The 19,079-nt window shown below is 42.6% G+C and overlaps 3 protein-coding genes across 8 annotated transcripts in view; 2 read left to right on the top strand and 1 right to left on the bottom strand.

Annotated features, from left to right (window-relative positions):
* Nucleotides 1–5,939, top strand: part of LOC121924257 (oocyte zinc finger protein XlCOF6-like) — a 7,631-nt gene extending 1,692 nt beyond the window's left edge. For both annotated transcript variants that reach the window (XM_042455553.1, XM_042455552.1), the window contains 2 exons: nucleotides 350–470; nucleotides 3,680–5,939. In XM_042455553.1, the coding sequence (XP_042311487.1) occupies nucleotides 350–470; nucleotides 3,680–5,052 (1,494 nt within the window). In that variant the 3' untranslated portion in view covers nucleotides 5,053–5,939. The remainder of the gene's footprint in view (nucleotides 1–349; nucleotides 471–3,679) is intronic.
* The window catches only part of LOC121924250 (zinc finger protein OZF-like), a 113,457-nt gene that overhangs the window by 35,902 nt on the left and 58,476 nt on the right, over nucleotides 1–19,079 (bottom strand). The gene's annotated exons all lie outside the window — the stretch shown is intronic.
* Nucleotides 9,765–19,079, top strand: part of LOC121924288 (zinc finger protein 202-like) — a 13,813-nt gene continuing 4,498 nt past the window's right edge. The window contains exons 1-5 of the mRNA XM_042455620.1: nucleotides 9,765–9,924; nucleotides 10,850–11,361; nucleotides 11,688–11,808; nucleotides 16,005–16,087; nucleotides 16,603–16,723. Coding sequence (XP_042311554.1) covers nucleotides 10,948–11,361; nucleotides 11,688–11,808; nucleotides 16,005–16,087; nucleotides 16,603–16,723 — 739 coding nt within the window. The 5' untranslated portion in view covers nucleotides 9,765–9,924; nucleotides 10,850–10,947. The remainder of the gene's footprint in view (nucleotides 9,925–10,849; nucleotides 11,362–11,687; nucleotides 11,809–16,004; nucleotides 16,088–16,602; nucleotides 16,724–19,079) is intronic.

The raw sequence follows: 19,079 nt of genomic DNA on the forward strand, positions 1-19,079 counted from the left end.
GGGCCAAATTCCCTGGAGGGCCAAGAAGGGGTCAGGCTGGGTACCTTAGTTCACTGCTTTCCTCTATGAACAAGGCAGAAGCACTCCCTTTCTCCGTTTTTTTAAGTCAAAGTTGTTCACTAAAGCTATTCTGAGCTCTGTTACACCAAAAATATAATTGCATTCAGCAGTCGTAAGCTACTTCATTTTCTTTCCTGATTGACTTCATTTCATTCTCTGAAGATGCCAGCCACAAATGTTGGCGAAACATCAGGAATAAACTCTTCTAGAACATGGCTGCATTGCCCTAAAAATCCACAAAAAAACTATGACTTCAGTATGTTTGGTTGATGGGTATCTAATTTCCCAGGTGACCTTTGAAGAGGTGGCCGTGTATTTTAGCGATGAGGAGTGGTGCTTTCTGGATCCAGACCAAAGGGCCCTGCTTTGTGAAGTCATGGAGAAGAATTTAGAGATGGTGGCCTCCCTGGGTAAGGTTCCCTTCTTCTCATGCTAAATTGAATCAGCTTGCAAATGATAGTGAAATACCATTGCCCCTCCCTACCATCATGTTGCATTTCAACAGTCTACGTTGTCCCCTTCCTACTGGATTGGTTTCAGTGATCTCTTCATAGGAAGTCCTAAGCTGGCTGACCTTAGTCAAGACTTTAGTGGAGGATTTCAAGATGCAGATGTTCTGCTAACTATGTAGCACTGTGTGGGGAACTCCTCTGTCCTAGAGAGTCCCTTAAAAAAGGGCTTTCTTTGTTTCTCAATAAAAATGAAATATTGGTTTGTTTAATGTGACTGGGGTTGGCTGTTAATGTTGCGAGGAGCTGTTATTAATGTTTATCTTTTAATGAATGTTAATGTTTTTAAAGTTTTATGTTTTTACATTGATCAATTATTTAGTTTTTAGAAATTTTTATACTTTTGATACTTTTCTATAGTTTTTAACCTAAAGTGTTTTGAAATATGTTGTAAGCTGCCTTGTGTCTCATTCATAGAATACTAGAGTCGGAGGAGACCTCAAGGGCCATCCAATCCAACACCCCTCTGCCATGCAGGAACACAGAACCAGAGCATCCCCGACAGATGGCCATCCAGCCTCTGTTGAAAGACCTCTAAGGAAGGAGACTCCACCACTCTCCAAGGGAGCTTGTTTCACTGTTGAAGAGCTCTTACTGTCAGGAAGGTCTTCCTAATGTTGAGGTGGAATCTCTTTTCCTGTAATTTGCATCCATTATTCCGTTTCCTAGTGTCTGGAGCAGCAGAAAACAAGCTTTCTCCATCCTCAATATGACATCCCTTTGAAGATCCATTAAAAAACTATAGGTTCTACATAAATCTATGAAGTACACAAATTTACTCAGGGAAAAAAGGGCAGACTTGGATGGAGCTAGGGACTCCTGGAAAGGGACTCCATTAAATTCTTGGTCCTGGTGGCAAAAGGGACAGGAAATGTACATGGAAATGTTAGCCACCATTAATACTGATAGAAGGCTGCTCTTTTTAATTCAACTGTTACATACTATCACTTCTCTTAAAGTTAGACTCGGGACAAATGGACTATTATCAGACAATATCCTGACATGTAGGGGAGTTCGACAGGGATGCCTTCTGGCCCTTTCTTATTTAATTTATATATATATGATATTGTTCATGATCTGACAATGTTAGAATACTTCCCAGTTTTGATACAGGATGCCAGTCTTTCTGTATGCAGACGATATTATCTTGATTTCTTGCACCTTGGTTGGGATGCGGAGACTTTAAAGAAAACCTCACAGTTGGAGACCGAATGCAAAAGCCACATAACAGCAATCCTACTATAAATATTTGGGCTTGGGATTTAATTCAAATTTGTCATGGAAAATTTTCCCATTCCATTAATGCCCTTTGGAGGTTTTGTAGACCCCATTGGGGCAATATGGTTCCTCCTACAGTTGCGGTCTTTCAGAAGAAATTGTTCCACAGTTACTGCATTTCACAGAGATTTGGGGATACAATAATGTTTTTGCTTTAGAAACGGTGCAGAATGCCTTTGTGAAATTCCTGCTGGCTGCCCTTAAAGGTACACCAGCTTCTATTTAAGATCTGAAACAGGGCTAATCTCTCTTAAAGCCAGTGTGCATATGGCTCTAGCCTCATATTGGCTGAAGCTGGCTAGCATGATCTCACTCCCAAAACTCTTGGACAGATTCAGTCAGGAAAATACTCCATCATTGTGGGATTAATGTAGAAGGCTTTCTGAATTATTCTACCAACAGAGTCAAACAGGTAGTTAAAGAAAAAATTCAGCTTGCCTCCAAATGGTGGGACCTACAGATGCCTTCCCAAAGAACACATTTTTTATGGTGTTCACTATGTAAAATATCTTTTGGAATGGAATAATATTTTTAATTGACCTCATCCCCACTTATAAAAGTGTTTACAGCCCTACACTTTCAGTGTATGCCGTCCACCTATTTGAAAGGAAGATCCAATAATAGTCCAGTGCATCAAAGACTTTGCATTTGTAAGTCAAGGAAAGTAGAGGACATTCACCACTATCTTTCGCAATGCCCTAGACAAAAGTTCTTTAATCATATTCTCCACTCCTTTTCCAATAGACCTCCCCTTAAGCAGATTTGTATGGAGATGATGAGGATACATGGTACACAACATGGGGGCTTTTAATTTAATTTACTTTATATTAAAGATTATTTTATATTTTTGTACTAGTATATATATTTTTTGATATCTTGCTTGTTACATGTACAGTGGGCCCTTGTTATACGCATGGGATCTGTTCTGGACCCTCCCACACGTAGGGAAAAAACTGTGGGATTTAAACCCCCATTGATTCTAATGGCTCCTGTGTGTGGTGCTGTGTGCGCAGTGCACTCACACACACCATTTGTCCCCCCAGGCTTGCCATCTGTGTGAGCTTAAATCCACAGATGGCAAGCCCGCAAATGGTGCAGGTAATGATTATTCTATTTTAAATTTATTACTGTTCATTTGTTTCTATTTTACCTTAATTATATTGAATTGTGGTGGCTTATAGCTTTTAACAATAACCAAACTTGAAACAGATATCCCTTCAACTATTTAAACAAGGATATCATATCACCTCCCAACCTACCCAGCTCCCTCAGTCGCTCGCTCCTCATAAGGCGTGATTTCTAGACCTTTCACCATTTTTGTCACCCTCCTCTGGACATGCTCCAGCTTCTTAATATCCTTTTTGAATTGTGGCTCCCAGAGCTGGAAGCACTATTCCAGGTGAGGCCTGACGTAATCAGAACAAAGTGGTACTATTATTTCCCTTGATCAAGACACATTTTTGAGAGAAATGTAGGATAGAAAATAATAATAACAATAATAATCGACATTGTTTATTGAAGATTTGCTGTAGCAGCTGTGAAGCACAGTGCAGTTCCCAATACACATTATTTTTAAGGAGGAATATCTGGCAGCAAACCCAGTTGAGAGACAGGATAATTCCTGGGTTCATGTTTTGATGGATGCAAGCAACTAGGAGCTCCTTCAAAGAGCTTTCTACTTTGAGCTGTCTCTGCCACAGGGCTCCCAGGAATGCCATTGGAGAAGCTCTGGGGTCTTGTTTGTCTTTCCAGTAATGGTCATTAGGCAGTCATTTTATTTTGGGTTTTTTGTCCTCTCTTGTGCTTTGACCATATATTTTTCTCATTTCTAGGTGGTGATATAATTGGAAATGAAGACAGAAGTGAATGTCTTTGTCCTGTTTGTGGGAGAAGCTTCAATTGTAGATCAAAGCTTAATCTTCACAGGAGAACGCACATAGGAGAACAATCTTTTAAAGATGGTGAGAGTAGTTGTAGGAAAAAACTGGTTTCCCATGAAACCGATCAAATAACAGAGAAGCCATTTAAATGTTGGAAATATGGCAAAAGTTTCAGGTGTAGGTCACACTTTATGTCACACCAAAAACTGCACTCAGGGGAGAAATCATTAATAGATTTGGAGTGTAGCAAGAACCCAAGGCAGAAGATACACCAGATTAACTATGAAGCAGAACATGCAGGGAAGAAACTTTTGAAATGCTTGGAATATGGAGAGATAAGCTTTATTCATTATCAAACAACTCATGAAGTAGAGAAGCCATTTAAATGCTTGGAGTGTGGAAAGAGCTTCAGTTCAAGGACAAGTCTTCTATATCACACAGGAGACAAGCCATTTCCGTGTTTGCAATGTGGAAAGCGGTTCAGTCAGAAATCATACTTAACTCGTCATCAATTAAGTCATACAGGGGAGAAACCATTTCAGTGCTTCCAATGTGGAAAGCGGTTCAGTCAGAAAGCAAACCTCTCTCGTCATGAGACAATGCATACAGGTGAGAAATGTGGGGAGAGCCTCAGTCAGGAAACAAGCTTCATTCATTCATCAACTCACACAGGGGAGAAGCGATTGAAATGCCTGGAGTGTGGAAAGAAATTCAGTCAGATGTCATACTTAACTCATCATCAATTAACTCACACAGAGGAGAAACCATTTCAGTGCTTGGAAAGTGGAATGAGGTTCATTTGGAAGTCAGATTTCACAGGTCATGAATTAACTCACACATGGGAGAAACCATTTCAGTGCCTGGAATGTGGAAAGTGCTTCGGCTGGAAGAAAGGCCTCATTCGTCATCAAGTAACCCACACAGGGGAGAAACTATTTCAGTGCTTGGAGTGTGGAAAGATGTTCACTCGGAAGGAAAACCTCTCCCGTCATGAGACAATTCATACAGGGGAGAGACCCTTTAAATGCTCGGAATGCGGAAAAAGTTTCAGTCGGAAGGCCCACTTTACCTCTCATCAATTAACTCACACAGGAGAGAAACCATTTCAATGCCAGGAATGTGGAAAGAGTTTCAGTCGGAAAGCCCACTTTACTTCTCATCAATTAACTCACACGGGGGAGAAACCATTTCAATGCCAGGAATGTGGAAAGAGCTTCACTCAGAAGAATAGCCTTGCTCGACATCAATTAGATCACACATTGGTAGGAGTGCAGAAAGAGTTTGATTCAGAAGGGACAAATTGCTATTTATCATTTAACTCATAAAGGGGAGACACCATTTAAATATTAAGAGTGTGAAAAGAGTTTCTATACTTTGCTGTTGGAAATTTCAGCCAAAAGACAAAGTTCACTTTTCATCAATGAAAAAGAGGCTGGCAGGAACCCTGAACTCATTAGGACAATATCTGAGACAAACGTTGTAGGTAAAGTAAGAGACCACTGCAGTACCTAGAAAAGAAGCAAAAATAAAGTACAAAAGCAGTGGCTGGGAACAAACCTCAAGTATTTTCTGGGGTAAAACTTGCAAGTTAAAATACAAGTTAAATCTAAGGAAATACTGATATGAGAGAAGATGCAGTGGCCCCCAAACTGTGCTCTTTAAGGAATTTTGGAGTTCTGCTCCCAGAATCCCAGACTATTGGCCAACGTGGTTGAGGCTTCTGGGAGCTGAAGTCCAAAATCTCTTAAAGGGCACAGTTTGGGGCCTACTGAATTAGAGGAACAGTTGACACTTTAACCTTAAGACCTTTACAACATGATGTGGTATTTACTTCCTCAGAAACATTTTTTGTTCTTAACTGTCCTTGAGTCAATCTCGACTCATGGTGACCCTATGGATGAGACATCTCCAAGACCCACTGTCCTCCACTGCTCTGCTCAATTCCTGCAACCCCATAAAATCTGTGACCTCCTTTAAAAAGTCCATCCATCTGGCCTGTGGCCTTCCTCTCTTGCATGCAAGCCACTCACTCACAAACCATAAGGTTGCAGGTAAGGGGGCTCAAACTCAACTCAAGCTTGTATCCTTCCAAAGTTGCTAAAATGAGTACACAGCTTGTTGGGGGCAATTAGCTTACAGTTGTAAACTGCTTAAGACACTTAGTTCAGTATGAAGCGGTATATAAATGAAGCTGTTTGTTTTTGTTTTCTTTCTCGTGATGAGTCCAAAGTATGACAGCCTCAGTGTGGTCATCCTGGCTTCTAGGGAGATCTCTGGCTTGATCTGCTCTAGGACCCCTTTGTTTGTCTTTTTGGCTGTCCATGGGATCCTTAGCACTCTTCTTCAGCACCACATCTCAAAGGAATGGGTTTTCTTCCTATCCACTTTCTTCACTGTCCAGCTCTCATATGCATACATAGTAATAGGGAATATAATGGCTTATATGATTCTAACTTTTGTGCTCAGTTGTATACCTTTGCATTTTAGAATCTTTTCTAGTTCTTTCATAGCTGCCCCCTTCTTCATCTTCTTCTGATTTCCTGACTGCAGTCCCCATTTCTATCAATGTTTCTATCCATTATGTTTCTCCATATTATGTACTGACAGTAGCCTCTTGTCCTGACTACAGATTCCTCATCAGGACTATCAGATGTGTTGGCACTCCCATGTCTTTAAGGGCATTCCATAGCCTTTCATGATCTATGAAGTCAAAGGCTTTGCTATAGTCTATAAAGCACATGCACAAAAACATATTCTACTATAAAAGAAAAAGTGTTGCTAAATGGTATTCTGGATCTCAATTACGCATAGTTAAAACTAACCATGTGTGTGAATGCAAGTCACCTTTCAACTTAATGACAACCACATGAATTTTGAAGGGTCTTCTTAGAGAGAGAATACTGAGAGGGTTTATTTCTCATTCCTTTCTCTGAAATGTGACCTACAACACTTGGTATTTTTTGGCAGTGTCCCTTCCAAGTACTAACCATAATTAACCCTGCTCAGTTTCCAAGATCAGATCAGATCTGTGACTTGTTTTTAAACCTCACTTTATTAGTACAGAATTTGTATTGAAAAGGAATTAATTTATGATTAAGGACCTAAGAAGGACCAGCTTTCCCAGTGGTATTAGTCCATGTTTAACCTTATTGTTATATAATAAATCCTTACTCTTTTTATTTTCTACAACTGTGTCTGACTGTTTCATTTGACAACTGAAATACGCTTTCATGCTTTACCACACTGAACCCACTGATCAACACATCTTCCTGTTCAAAATAGTCATTTTGATGTCAGAATATGTCTGGGAAAGCAGCCAAAGGGCTGATAAGGCAGCTAGTTCTCAAACAAACAACCCCCTCCCAGCACAGCAAAGTCAGTGTAAGCCACACAGTCCTAGAGAGTTGCAGTAGCTTTACCAAAAGGGATTACTAAGAGAATTGTCAGACGGTCCGAGGTTCAGGGTAACAGATAGGCAGGTCGATGAAGCAGTCCAAGGTCAAGGTTTCCGGGTATTCAAGACAAGAAGCCAAGGAGCCAGAGACAGAGTCTTTCCCCTAAAAGAGTCAGATATCCACTGGCAAAGAACCACACATGCTCCAGGTGCTTAAGAAGGCAAGGAGCCGGCCTTCAGCTGTGCCTGATTACGAAGACGCTTCTGATAAAGCCTCCGAGATCTCCGAAGGCCCTCTCTTTCTGCTCGACGCTCCTTGAAGGTAGGCACACTGCCCAGATCCTCCTCCATGTCCACAGCCTTGGCACCAGGCAAACTTGACTGCTGAACCTCTGGAGGGGCCATAGACTCTGCTCCAGCAGAACTAGGGCCAGCCTCTGGCTCCTCCATTACAGGTTCAAGCCCCTGGGGCTCTGGCTCCTCCATTATAGGTTCAAGCCCCTGGGGCTCTGGCTCCTCCATTATAGGTTCAAGCCCCTGGGGCTCTGGCTCCTCCATTATAGGTTCAGATCCCAGAGGCTCTAGCTCATCCTCTGAGTCCTCCAAGCCATCTTCCAGGCTGGGCATGACAGAATACCAGATTTTTTTTTTGGGGGGGGGAGATCTTGAGGATAACATGAAAAATGTGATATATCCAGGGGTAGCCATGTTAGACATATAGCAATGCACAGTAACATCCAAATCCACAAAACAGCTATACCTTTATAAAGCTAAGTAAAATGCACAAAAACATGTTGCAAGTTTTCACAGTGCCACTGGCTGCGGGTGTTAAAATCATATTGGCAAAAACTATATGATGACATCAGTCACAAACCTGCCTTTTGTCAAGCTGCTGCTGCTGCTTCTTCTCTCACTGCAGAAATAATCCAATTTGACACCCTGTCATACCTCTTTTTTATTTGAATGAAGGCCAAACACACAAAAGCCAGCAAATTGAGGTGTGTGTGTGTGTGTGTGTGTGTAACCAGCTAAGGCCCTTAACATCAGGGAGCCTTCCATTTATACTGTCAAAACAACAAGTATTGCAGAAGTTCCTTGAAACTCCTCCAACCAGTTGTCCTTTGAGCAACCTCCCAGCATGGATCTCAAGCTGCCTTTGGGTCAGTCTGGTGATGTGGGTTTCAGCCTTGGCCTGGGATTTCTGGCAATCTGGGTTGGAGTCCCCCAAACAGCCATGAGAACGGACCCTGGGCAAAGCTGACTTTCTCAACCTGGCCTTCCTTGCAGGGCTGTTTGGAATGAAAAAAGAAAGGCTTGTTGAGGTAGATGAGACAAGAAGCGTTGTTTACTGCAGAGGTGCTTCTGTGAGTCTGTCATCATACTCATAATGCTGAAGCTGCCTAGAATCATAGAGATGGAAGATACCTCCTAGAGCCATCCTGTCCAACCCCATTCTGCCATGCAGGAACTCACAATCAAAACATCCCTGACAGATGGCCATCCAGCTTCTGTTTAAAGACTTCCAAAGAAGGAGACTCCACCACTCTCCAAGTGTCTTCTATTGTCAAAACAGCTCTTACTGTCAGGAAGGTCCTCCTAATGTTGAGCTGGAATCTCGTTTCTTGAAGCTTGCATCCATATAGTTCCTATTCTCTGGAGCAGCAGAAAACAAGCTTGCTCCATCCTCGGGTCAGAAATCTCCCTGGAAGCCATACTTTGGTCACATCATGAGGAAGAAGGACTCATTATAAAAGACAGTGATGCTGGGGAAGGTGGAGGGCAGCAGAAGAAGAGGAAGGCCACTTGTCAGATGATAGACTCAGTCAGGGAGACCATGGGCCTGGGCCTGCAGGACTCAGCAGAGAGGGAGAAGCTTGGAGACATCATCATAGGGTCGCCATGAGTCCAGCTCAAAGGCAGCTGACAATAATGGAACTGAAAATCTATCTTCTGGACTTTGTCTTCCAGAAGTCAAATTACTGATCCCAGAATTCCATAGCACGGACCATTGGCAGTTAAAGTGGGGTGGGATTGGATTCAGCCAAAACCAACAAGTTATCCTGGATATTTGCCGAACTGGATTGTTTCTGCAGTGCGGACACAAGCTCCGTTTTGCCCTTCACAGGAGCTCCACTAGCCAGGGATTCTGGAGGGAGCTACCATTGACTTTGCAAACCCAGCAATGGAAGACTTCGCCCATAGTAAACTCTCCTTCTTTCCCAGCTCCAGCTTTTTAGCCTTGCTTCCTGCAGAGAGGCTGATGCTGCAGTTTCACATGGAAAGCCTGTGTTTCTCCATCCCTCCTTAGTGGTCACCATACATTCAGATGCAGCTGAAAAGACCTCCAGCTGGACAGAGGAAAAGGAGGGTTGGGTTTTTTGGGGGGGAGAGGGGGGAGGCTCATTTGTGTTAGTGGCTTTGTTAAACTGAGGTCCACCTGGAAATGTAACAAGTGTTTTAAAACACACACACACACACACACACACACGGGATGGATGAGAAATCCTGGATTCCATGGGGAAGAGGGAGTTGTTTGGTTTTGCCAGGGTTAAAATGAAGGAAATGGATTCCTAGAGAGGATGCAAGAAAGGTAAAGGAGGAGGAGGGAAAAGATTGCTCTTCCTCCCAGCCAATTGCTGCCCTGAGTGCAAATCTTCCCAGGGAAAGGCAGCCCTTGGGAGCCCAGGAGGGAAGGCAAGGGGAGCCTCCTGGAGAGAAAAGGAGTCTGGCTGCTCTTCAGGCATCTCCTGAGCCTCTTTAAATGGCAAATCTGCTCCTCCGTCTTCAGATAAAGAAGAAGAAGGTGAAAAGGACGGGTTCCCCTTTCTTTCTTCCCTCCCTCCCTCCCTCCCTTCTTTCCTCTCCCACTCCTCCTTTGAATTTTTACTGTGTTGTTCAGTTGGTGCTGATGTTTGGAAGCAGTTCATCTCCTTACTCAAAGTCATGCCTTTCTCCTTAACTCTGCTAAAGGAAAGGAATTTAATTTGTTTAAATTTTAAATTGTTTTAAATATTTTGTTAGCCACATTGGGGTCCATTATGAGGAGAAATGAATGGCACAAATGAATTATTATTATTATTATTATTATTATTATTGAATATAATTTGATTCAGTTGTGAGGCTGAGAAAGGCAAAGAAGGGTCCCTCTCCCTCCTCCCTTTTCTTTCTTTGGGGGACTAAAGCCCATCATAGAATCATAGAGTTGGAAGAGACCACAAGGGCCATCCAGTCCAACCCCATTCTGCCATGCAGGAAATCATCCTCCATCTTGTGCTCTGGGCAAAGAGGGGGCCATCTTGTACTTTGCCTCAGGCACCAAAATGTTTTGCCTTCATCCTGTGGAATGACTATAAAGAAGCATTGGTTTTTTCCCTATAGCCATAGAGATTGATAGATAAATAATACTTTAGAAATAATAAATGAAGAGGAGGACTTTTAAAGGGAGGCCTGATAATAACACACAAGGGCAAGCAGAGAAATTGGGGAATGAGTTGATGGTGACACAGCTCTTGGATGGATTAAAAATGTTTGGCTTATGGTTAGTTTCAAGGTTTCTGTCTGACCCAGAAGGAAAGGACACCTCCTCTAGCTGTTCCTTCACTGCTGGTGTTGGTCTTCTATACAAAGAAGGAAAGGAGCAAATGTCAAGAGTAAAACTGGGCATTAATAATCTCTACCTCAAGAGAGCATTCACCATACCTCATTCATGAAACATTTTTCCTTTCTAGGAATGGTCTCCCAGTCTTTTGCCTTGAGTGAGGATCTGGCAGCAGGAGGAAGAGCCTCTTTGGCCATTTTGGAACCTGTCTAGGCACACCAGTCAAAGATGGAAAAGCAAGACTCAGCTGGACCTGAGTTAGGGAAAGGCCTGCCATGCCTTCCAGCTGGGAGCATTTGGGAATTCTGCAGAGCATCAACACAGAAGAGCCAGACAGAAGTTACGTCCCATTCAGAGGTAAAGCAGGAGCATTTTAAGCAGTTGTACTATAAGGAAGCTGATGCCCCCCGAGAGCTTTGCAGCCAACTCCATGCTCTTTGCCATCAGTGGCTGAAGCCAGAGACACACACCAAAGCCCAGATCCTGGACCTGGTGATCCTGGACCAGTTCCTGGCCATCCTTCCCCCAGAGATGGCAGCCTGGGTCAGGGAATGTGAGGCAGAGACCAGTTCCCAGGCAGTAGCCCTGGCTGAAGGTTTCCTCCTGAGCCAGGCAGAGGAGAAGAAGCAGAAAAAGCAGCAGGTGAGAAAGAGTTTTATCCTAGGAATTTCAAAGATATTGTAAGCCTCCAGTCTAATGTACTGCTCAGTATTTTCGGGAAATCATCATGGAAAGAAGATCCAAACGCCCTCCAGATCTTTTATCTTTGCTGGTCATTATCTTTCCAAAGCCCCATTATAATGGTGGCACTTAGTCTGGAACACCCCCTCCCCCTTCCTAAAATCCTGGCTACGTCTCTGCCAACCCCATCTACTGTTCAGTACTTTCTGGAAATCATCCTGGACGGGAGATCCAGGTCATTTCAGATCATTCTCTTTCTGATACTTGCTCTTATTTTTCCTCCCAAGGATCTCATTGTAGAAAAGGCTGGTGATCTTCCTGTGGCAAAGAAGGCTCTCTCAGACTCTGGGAAGACAGTGCAATCCGAGTGGATGGTACAGCAAAATGAAAGAAGCACCACCATAATGGGTAAAGAATCAGACAAAAAATATTCCCCTATAATGAATAATAATAAAATAATTTTTAAATTTCTATCCCGCCCCTTTGAGGTCAATCGGGGCGGCTAACAATAATAAAATACAATACAATATATACAAAAACTTCCCTCCCCCCCAAAAAAAGTTATTAAATCACTTATAATTAAAACTAACAAAATAAACAACATAACACATACACACCATTACAAAACAGACAAAAACAAAACAGCAATCTGTGGCAGCAATCCAGTCAAATTTCCAGAGAGGACCTTAGGGACTCTCATGAGAAGAGGGTTCTTGAGGGTGGGATTATCTATTCCGGAAGGGCCTGCCAGAAGAGATCCGTCTTGACAGCCTTTTTAAAGCTGTCTAAAGATGTCAGTTGACTGATCTCGTCCGGCAGGTCGTTCCACAATCTGGGGGCGACAACAGAAAAAGCCCTCTGGGAGGTAGCCGAAAGCCTAGATCTTTGAGGCTGCAGCAAATTCTTCCCAGAGGACTGGAGTGTGCGGGGAGGATTATATGGGAGGAGGCGGTCCCTGAGATAGTTTGGACCCAAGCCATTTAGGGCTTTAAAGGTGATAACGAACACCTTGTACTGGGCCCGGAAACTAATAGGCAGCCAGTGGAGGGACTTTAATACCGGAGTAATATGGTCCCTCCTCGATCCTGACACTACTGGCTGCCATATTCTGCACTAATTGCAGTTTCCCAATCAAGTACAAATTATTATTATTATTATTATTATTAAACCTGGTGGTATAGTATTTAAATGTCTATACTGCAGCCAATTACTCATAAACCACGAGGTTGTGAATTCAATACCAGCCAGGAGCTTCCTCTGTAGGTCAACTCAGCCTTGCATCCTTCCATAGGTTGCTAAAATGAGTACCCAGCTTGTTGAGGGCAATTAGCTTACATTTTGTAAACTGCTTAGTACACCGGTAAGCAGTATAGAAATGTACAGTTGCCCCTCATTTTTCGTGGAGGCTCTGTTTTGGACACCACCACCCCTGCAAAAATGGAAAATCGCTTATATTCAAGCCTCATTGACTGTAATAGCAGTACACACACACACCATTTTGTCCTACGATTGCCACCCGTGAGGGGCACGGATTTTAAGTCTGTGAAAATGGAGGAGGGAATGTATTTGCTATTGCTAGTGTACATGCTATTGCCATTATTATCTTAAATCCAAACATTTTCAATTGAAAAATTGTGAAGGGAAATACATTTTTATTTTAATGTAATGTAAAAGTTTATTCGGTCATTGACCAGCAAACATTTTTATTTTATTTTACTGCATGTATGTAAATCTGCACAAGGGCAGCTGAAGGGCTGTTTCTGAAGACTGATAACCTGCCAGTCCTCAGCTTTTACTCGCTTTCTGTGTTGGAAGAGCCTGGGACTTGCAATGTATTTATTGCCAAGCGCTACAGTCAAAGAAACCTCTCTACCGAGCTGGATATTGATTCCCAGAAAATGCCAATGAGTCCTCAGTGATATTTTGCCCTTCTGAGGGCTTCCCTGAAATTTGCTTTGAGAGTCAGTCTACCTTGGCATATATTTCTGAAGTCTTCCCATAATTTTGTTTACATAATTTTTGTTTATAACCATTTCCTGTTCTTTTAATAAACTTAGAGAAATACTGGGAGTGATCCCATGGTCAGGTATACAGTGCACCCGCATGGTAGGTGGGCGTGCCATACGCGGCTTCCAGCTTATGCGGAAGCTGCGCAACTGGAGAAGGAATGGCGCACACGCCCATGACGTCCACATTCCCACGCCGTGAGCCCCGGTCAATCGAATGGGACTTGAGCTTACACGCTATTCGGCTTACACGGTGGGGGGGACAGAATGGATCCCCCGCATAAGCCAAGGGCTCACTGTACAAAAAGAGAAGGGAATTCAAGATGGATGGGAGTTTCTCAAAAGGTAGATACTGAAGGCACAAATTAAAGCAGTTCCAATGAGGAAGAAAAATGAGAGGTGTCTCAAGAAACCTGGATGGATGACTAATGAACTTTCAACTGAGCTAAGTTTGAAACGGGACATGTATAAAAAATGGGGAAATCACCAAAGAGGAATTCAAACAAATAGTGAGCATGTGTAGGGGTAATGTCAGAAAAGCTAAAGCCCAGAATGAATTCAGGCTTGCCAGAGGGAGCTCAAGAACAATAAAAAGGGCTTTTTTTTGTCTAAAGCAAAATGAAGAAGAAGGAAACAGTAGGGCCACTGCGTAGAGAAGCTGGCAATATGCTGACAGGAGACAGAGAAAAGGCAGAATTACTCAACACCTTTGCCTCAGTGTTCTCAGAAAAGGCAAACGGTGCTCAATCTGAGGATAATGGAGCAGAGGACAGAATAGGAGAATCTCAGCACAGAATAAATAAAGAGATAGTACAAGAATATCAGGTTAATCTAAAAGAATATAAATCATAGAATCTATGATTCTATGAAATCTCCAGAACTACATCCAAAGGTATTAAAAGAACTGGCAAATGTAATATCGGAGCCATTGGCAATAATCTTTGAGAAGTCCTGGAGAACAAGAGAAGTCCCAGCAGACTGGCGGAGGGCAAACATTGTCCCCATCTTCAAAAAGGGGAAAAAAGAGGATCCCAACAATTATCGTCCAGTTAGTCTGACATCAGTACTAGGAAAGATTCTGGAGCAGATCATTAAACAGAGAGTCTGTGAACATCTAGAAAGCAATGCCATAATCACAAAAAGTCAGCATGGGTTTCAGAGAAACAAGTCATGCCAGACAAATCTGATCTCATAGATAGATAGATAGATAGATAGATAGATAGATAGATATAATTACCAGCTTGTTAGATGAAGGGAATGCTGTGGATATAGTATATCTTGATTTCAGTAAGGCTTTTGACAAGGTTCCCCATGAAATTCTTGCAAACAAGCTTGTAAAATGTGGGCTGGACAAAGGAACTGTTACATGGATTTGTAAATGGTTGATCGGCCGAACCCAAAGGGTGCTCAACAATGGCTCCTTTTCAGCCTGGAGAGAAGTGACCAGTGGGGTCCCACAGGGCTCTGTCCTGGGCCCAGTGCTATTCAACATCTTTATCAATGACCTGGATGACAGAATTGAAAGCATACTTATCAAATTTGCAGATGATACCAAATTAGGGGGAATAGCTAATACCCCAGAGGACAGGATCAAGATTCAAAATGACCTGAATAGACTAGAAAGCTGGGCCAAAGCTAACAAAATGAACTTCAACAAGGAGAAATGTAAGGTACTGCACTTAGGATGGAAAATGAAATGCACAGATATAGGATGGGGGACACCTGGCTGAATTAAACTACATGTGAAAGGGATCTGGGATTCCAAGTAGACCACAAATTGAACATGAGTCAACAGTGCAATGTGGCAGCTAACAAGGCCAATGTGATTTTAGGCTGCATCAATAAAACTAAAGTGTCTAGATCAAGGGAAATAATAGTTCCACTCTATTCAGCTTTGGTCAGGCCCCACCTGGAATACTGTCTCCAATTCTGGGCACCACAATTAAAAAAGGACATTGAGAAACTGGAGCATGTCCAAAGGAGGGCGACTAAAATGGTGAAGGGTCTTGAAACCATGCCCTATGAGGAAAGACTTAGGGAGCTGGGGATGTTTAGCCAGGAGAAGGTTAAGAGGTGATATGATAGCCCTGTTTAAATACTTGAAGGGATGTCATTTTGAGGAGGGAGCAAACTTGTTTTATGCTGCTCCAGAGACTAGAATATGGAACAATGGATGGAAGCTGCAGGAAAAGAGATTCCAGCTCAATATTAGGAGGAACTTCTGGAAAGTAACGGCTGTTCAGCAGTGGAACATATTCCCTCGGAGTGTAATGGAATCTTCTTCCTTAGAAGTCTTTAAACAGAGGCTGAATGGCCATCTGTTGGGTATGCTTTGATTTAGATTACCTGCAAGGCAGGAGGTTGGACTGGATGGCCCTTGCTGTATCTTCCAACTCTCTGATTCTATGAAATAGTGATGGTGCTATCTAAATAAAGATTGTAATAAATAATAATAATTTCTTGTTCTCCGATCAACCTCTAGGTCATTCTAAGTCTCTAAAATATCTCCACCCTATTAGTGATTTTCCTTGTTTGCATGAATAGGAAAACACATAAGTCAGAAGCAGAGGAACAGTTCAGCCTTTTCTTTCCCTCCAGGCAACGAAACACAGCCATTGCTAATAGATCCCAGCTTCCCTCTTCCTTTTGAGGCACTGAGAACACCTGTGTACCTGGATCAGGTATGGGCCAAATTCTCTGGAAGGGCCAGGAAGGGGTCAGGCTGGGTGCCCTGGGTCCCTGTTTCTCTCTTCAGGCCAGGCAGAACCACCCCTTTTCCATTTTTTTAGTCAAAGGCCTGGTACAGATGGGCTCCGAAGGAGGCCCTCATCACGTGCAAGGGGCACCCCGCCCACACTCCCTTCGCAAGTGATGAGGGAGTCCTCACTGCGCGGCGCTGAATCGACAATGTGCATAGCAATTACATCACTGCTGCGCGGCCTCCATATGGAAGCTGCGCAGCAGCGACATACACCGCTGCCAGATGTTTGGGGCAACACAAAAAGGAGTTGCTTTTTAGTGGTCCTTTTTTGCGTAGTTGTGCTGTGCAGCAAAGTGAGGCGGCTCTGTACTGCACCAAAGTTGTTCCCTATAGTGACTGCTCCGTTAAATTAAATTGTATTCATCAGCCCTAACCTACTTCATTTTCTTTCCTCATGGTCTTCAGTATGTTTAGTTGATGGGTATCTTTTTTTAGGTGACCTTTGAGGAAGTGGCTGTGTATTTCAGCGAGGAGGAGTGGGACTTTCTGGATCAAGATCAGAGGGCCCTCCATAGGGAAGTCATGGGGGAGAATTTGAAGATTGTGGCCTCTCTGGGTAAGACTCCCTTCTCCTCATACTAGATTAAATTTGCTTGTTTAAGGAGACGAGGTGGGCTGGTAATGTTGTTGGTAGCTGTTATTCATGTTTGTCTTTTAATTAATATGTTGGCAAGGGGAAAAACCAACTCCTGGTGCAGGCTGGGTGCAAGTCATCCAGATGCAGCCAATACACCCAGCTATTGGTATTGGCAATGCACTGACCACTTTTCACACACACAAGAAGGCGACTCACAGTCAATTAATTCATCCAAAGTTCTGAAGGCTTTTATCTTCAGTTGCAATGTATACAATATAATACAATATTTACATACACCGACTCGCCAACTCCAATAATAATAATAATAATAACAACAACAACAACTCTCCAGATCAACTACTGTTAGTTCAACTGCTCCAAACAAACCACAACTACCCCCATGTGACCTGTCCCTTGTTCCACTTATAGAATGTTGGCTCTGAGTTATTACTCTGGGCCACATAGCATGAGTCAACCCTGCAGCAACTTTGCATCATGCCATGTGCTCAGAATCAACTGTTTGGCTGTCCCATAGAATATGTGTCACTTGCCACTCAAAATATTTTTCTTTAGTTGTTAAAGGGACAATAGTCTAACAGAATATTAATATTTTTAAAGTTTTATGTTTTTACACTGAGTAATTGTTTACTTTTTACTTTTTAAATTTATCGACACTTTTGTATAATTTTAATGCATATTCTTTTTAAATATGTTATAAGCTGCCTTGTGCCTCATTCATAGCATCATAGTGTTGGAAGAGATCTCAAGGGCCATCCAGTCTAACACCCTTCTGCCATGCAGGAATACACAATCAGAGCATCCCCAACAGATGACCACCCTGCCTCACTTTACAATCCTTCAAAGAAGGAGACTGCACTACTCTTCAAAGGACTGTGTTCCATTGCCAAACAGCCCTTACTCTCAGGAAGTTCGTTCTAATGTCGAGGTGGAATCTCTTTTCCTGGAGCTTGCCTCCATTGCTCTGGGTCCCAGACTCTGAAGCGGCAGGAAAACTTCACTTTTTAACCTTCTCTTCTCCAAGCTAAACATGTTAAGCTCCCTACCTCTCTCTAATATGGATGATTTCCATAATAATAGGCATTATTTATTGAGGGTTGGCTGTAGCAACTGTGCAGCACATTGCTGTCCCCCTTCTTCGCTATTTTTAAGGTGAAATATCTAGCAGCATACCCAGTTAAGCATGATTAAGAGAGAGGGGGTTCATGCTTTCATGGATGCAAGTAACTAGGAGCTCTTTCAAAGAGGTTCCTACCTTGGCTAGTCTCTGCCAAAGGCTCCCCAGGAGTGTCAATGGAGAAGCTTTGAGTCTCATTTGTCTTTCCAGTAGCCCGCTCACAATAATGTCTGTTAGGCAGTTGTTTTTATTTCAATTTTCTTGTCCTCTTTTATGTTTTGATCTCATGTTTTTCTCATTTCTAGGTGGCGATGTGAATGGAAATGAAAAAGAAAGTGAATGTTTTTGTCTTGTTTGTGGGAGAAGCTTCAGTTGTAAAGCAAGCCTTAATCTTCACAGGAGAACACACATAGGGAAACAACTTTATAAAGATGGTGAGAGTAGTTATGGGAAAATACCAATTTCAAACGAAACCTCTCAAATAACAGAGAAACCATTTAAATGTTGGAAATGTGGCAAATGTTTCAGATGGAGGACACAGTTTATGTCACACAAAAAATTGCACTCGAGGAAGAATTCATTAATAGGTTTGGAGTGTAGAAAGTGCCCATGGCAGAAAACACACCAGACTTGCCATGAAGCAGGACATACAGGTAAGAAACCTTGGAAGTGCTTGGAATGTGGAAAGAGCTTCAGGAAGAAGATAAACCTATTTAAATGCCTGGAATGTGGAAAGAAATTCAGTCGAAATGAACACCTGGCTTCTCATCAAGCAATTCACACAGCAGAGAAGCCATTTAAATACATAGCATATAGAAAGACTTTTGGCTGGATTGCAAGCCTCATTTATCATCAAGCAATTCACACAGGGGAGAAACTATTTAAATGCTTAGAATGTGGAAAGAAATTCAGTCGAAAGGAACACCTCTTGTGTCATCAAAGAATCCACACAAAGGAGAAACCCTTTAAATGCCTGGAATGTGGAAAGAGGTTCAGTCGGAAGGCCCACCTTACTTCTCATCAAGTAGTTCACACAGGGGAGAAACCATTTAAATGCCTGGAATGTGGAAAGAAATTCAGTCGAAAGGATCGCCTTTTTTTTCATCAAGCAGTTCACACTGGAGAGAAACCATTTCAGTGCTTACAATGTGGAAAAAGGTTCAGTTGGAAGTCAGGTTTCACAAGTCACCAATTAACTCA

This window comes from Sceloporus undulatus, chromosome 2, assembly GCF_019175285.1.
Source record: "Sceloporus undulatus isolate JIND9_A2432 ecotype Alabama chromosome 2, SceUnd_v1.1, whole genome shotgun sequence".
In the NCBI taxonomy this organism is placed as follows: domain Eukaryota; kingdom Metazoa; phylum Chordata; class Lepidosauria; order Squamata; family Phrynosomatidae; genus Sceloporus; species Sceloporus undulatus.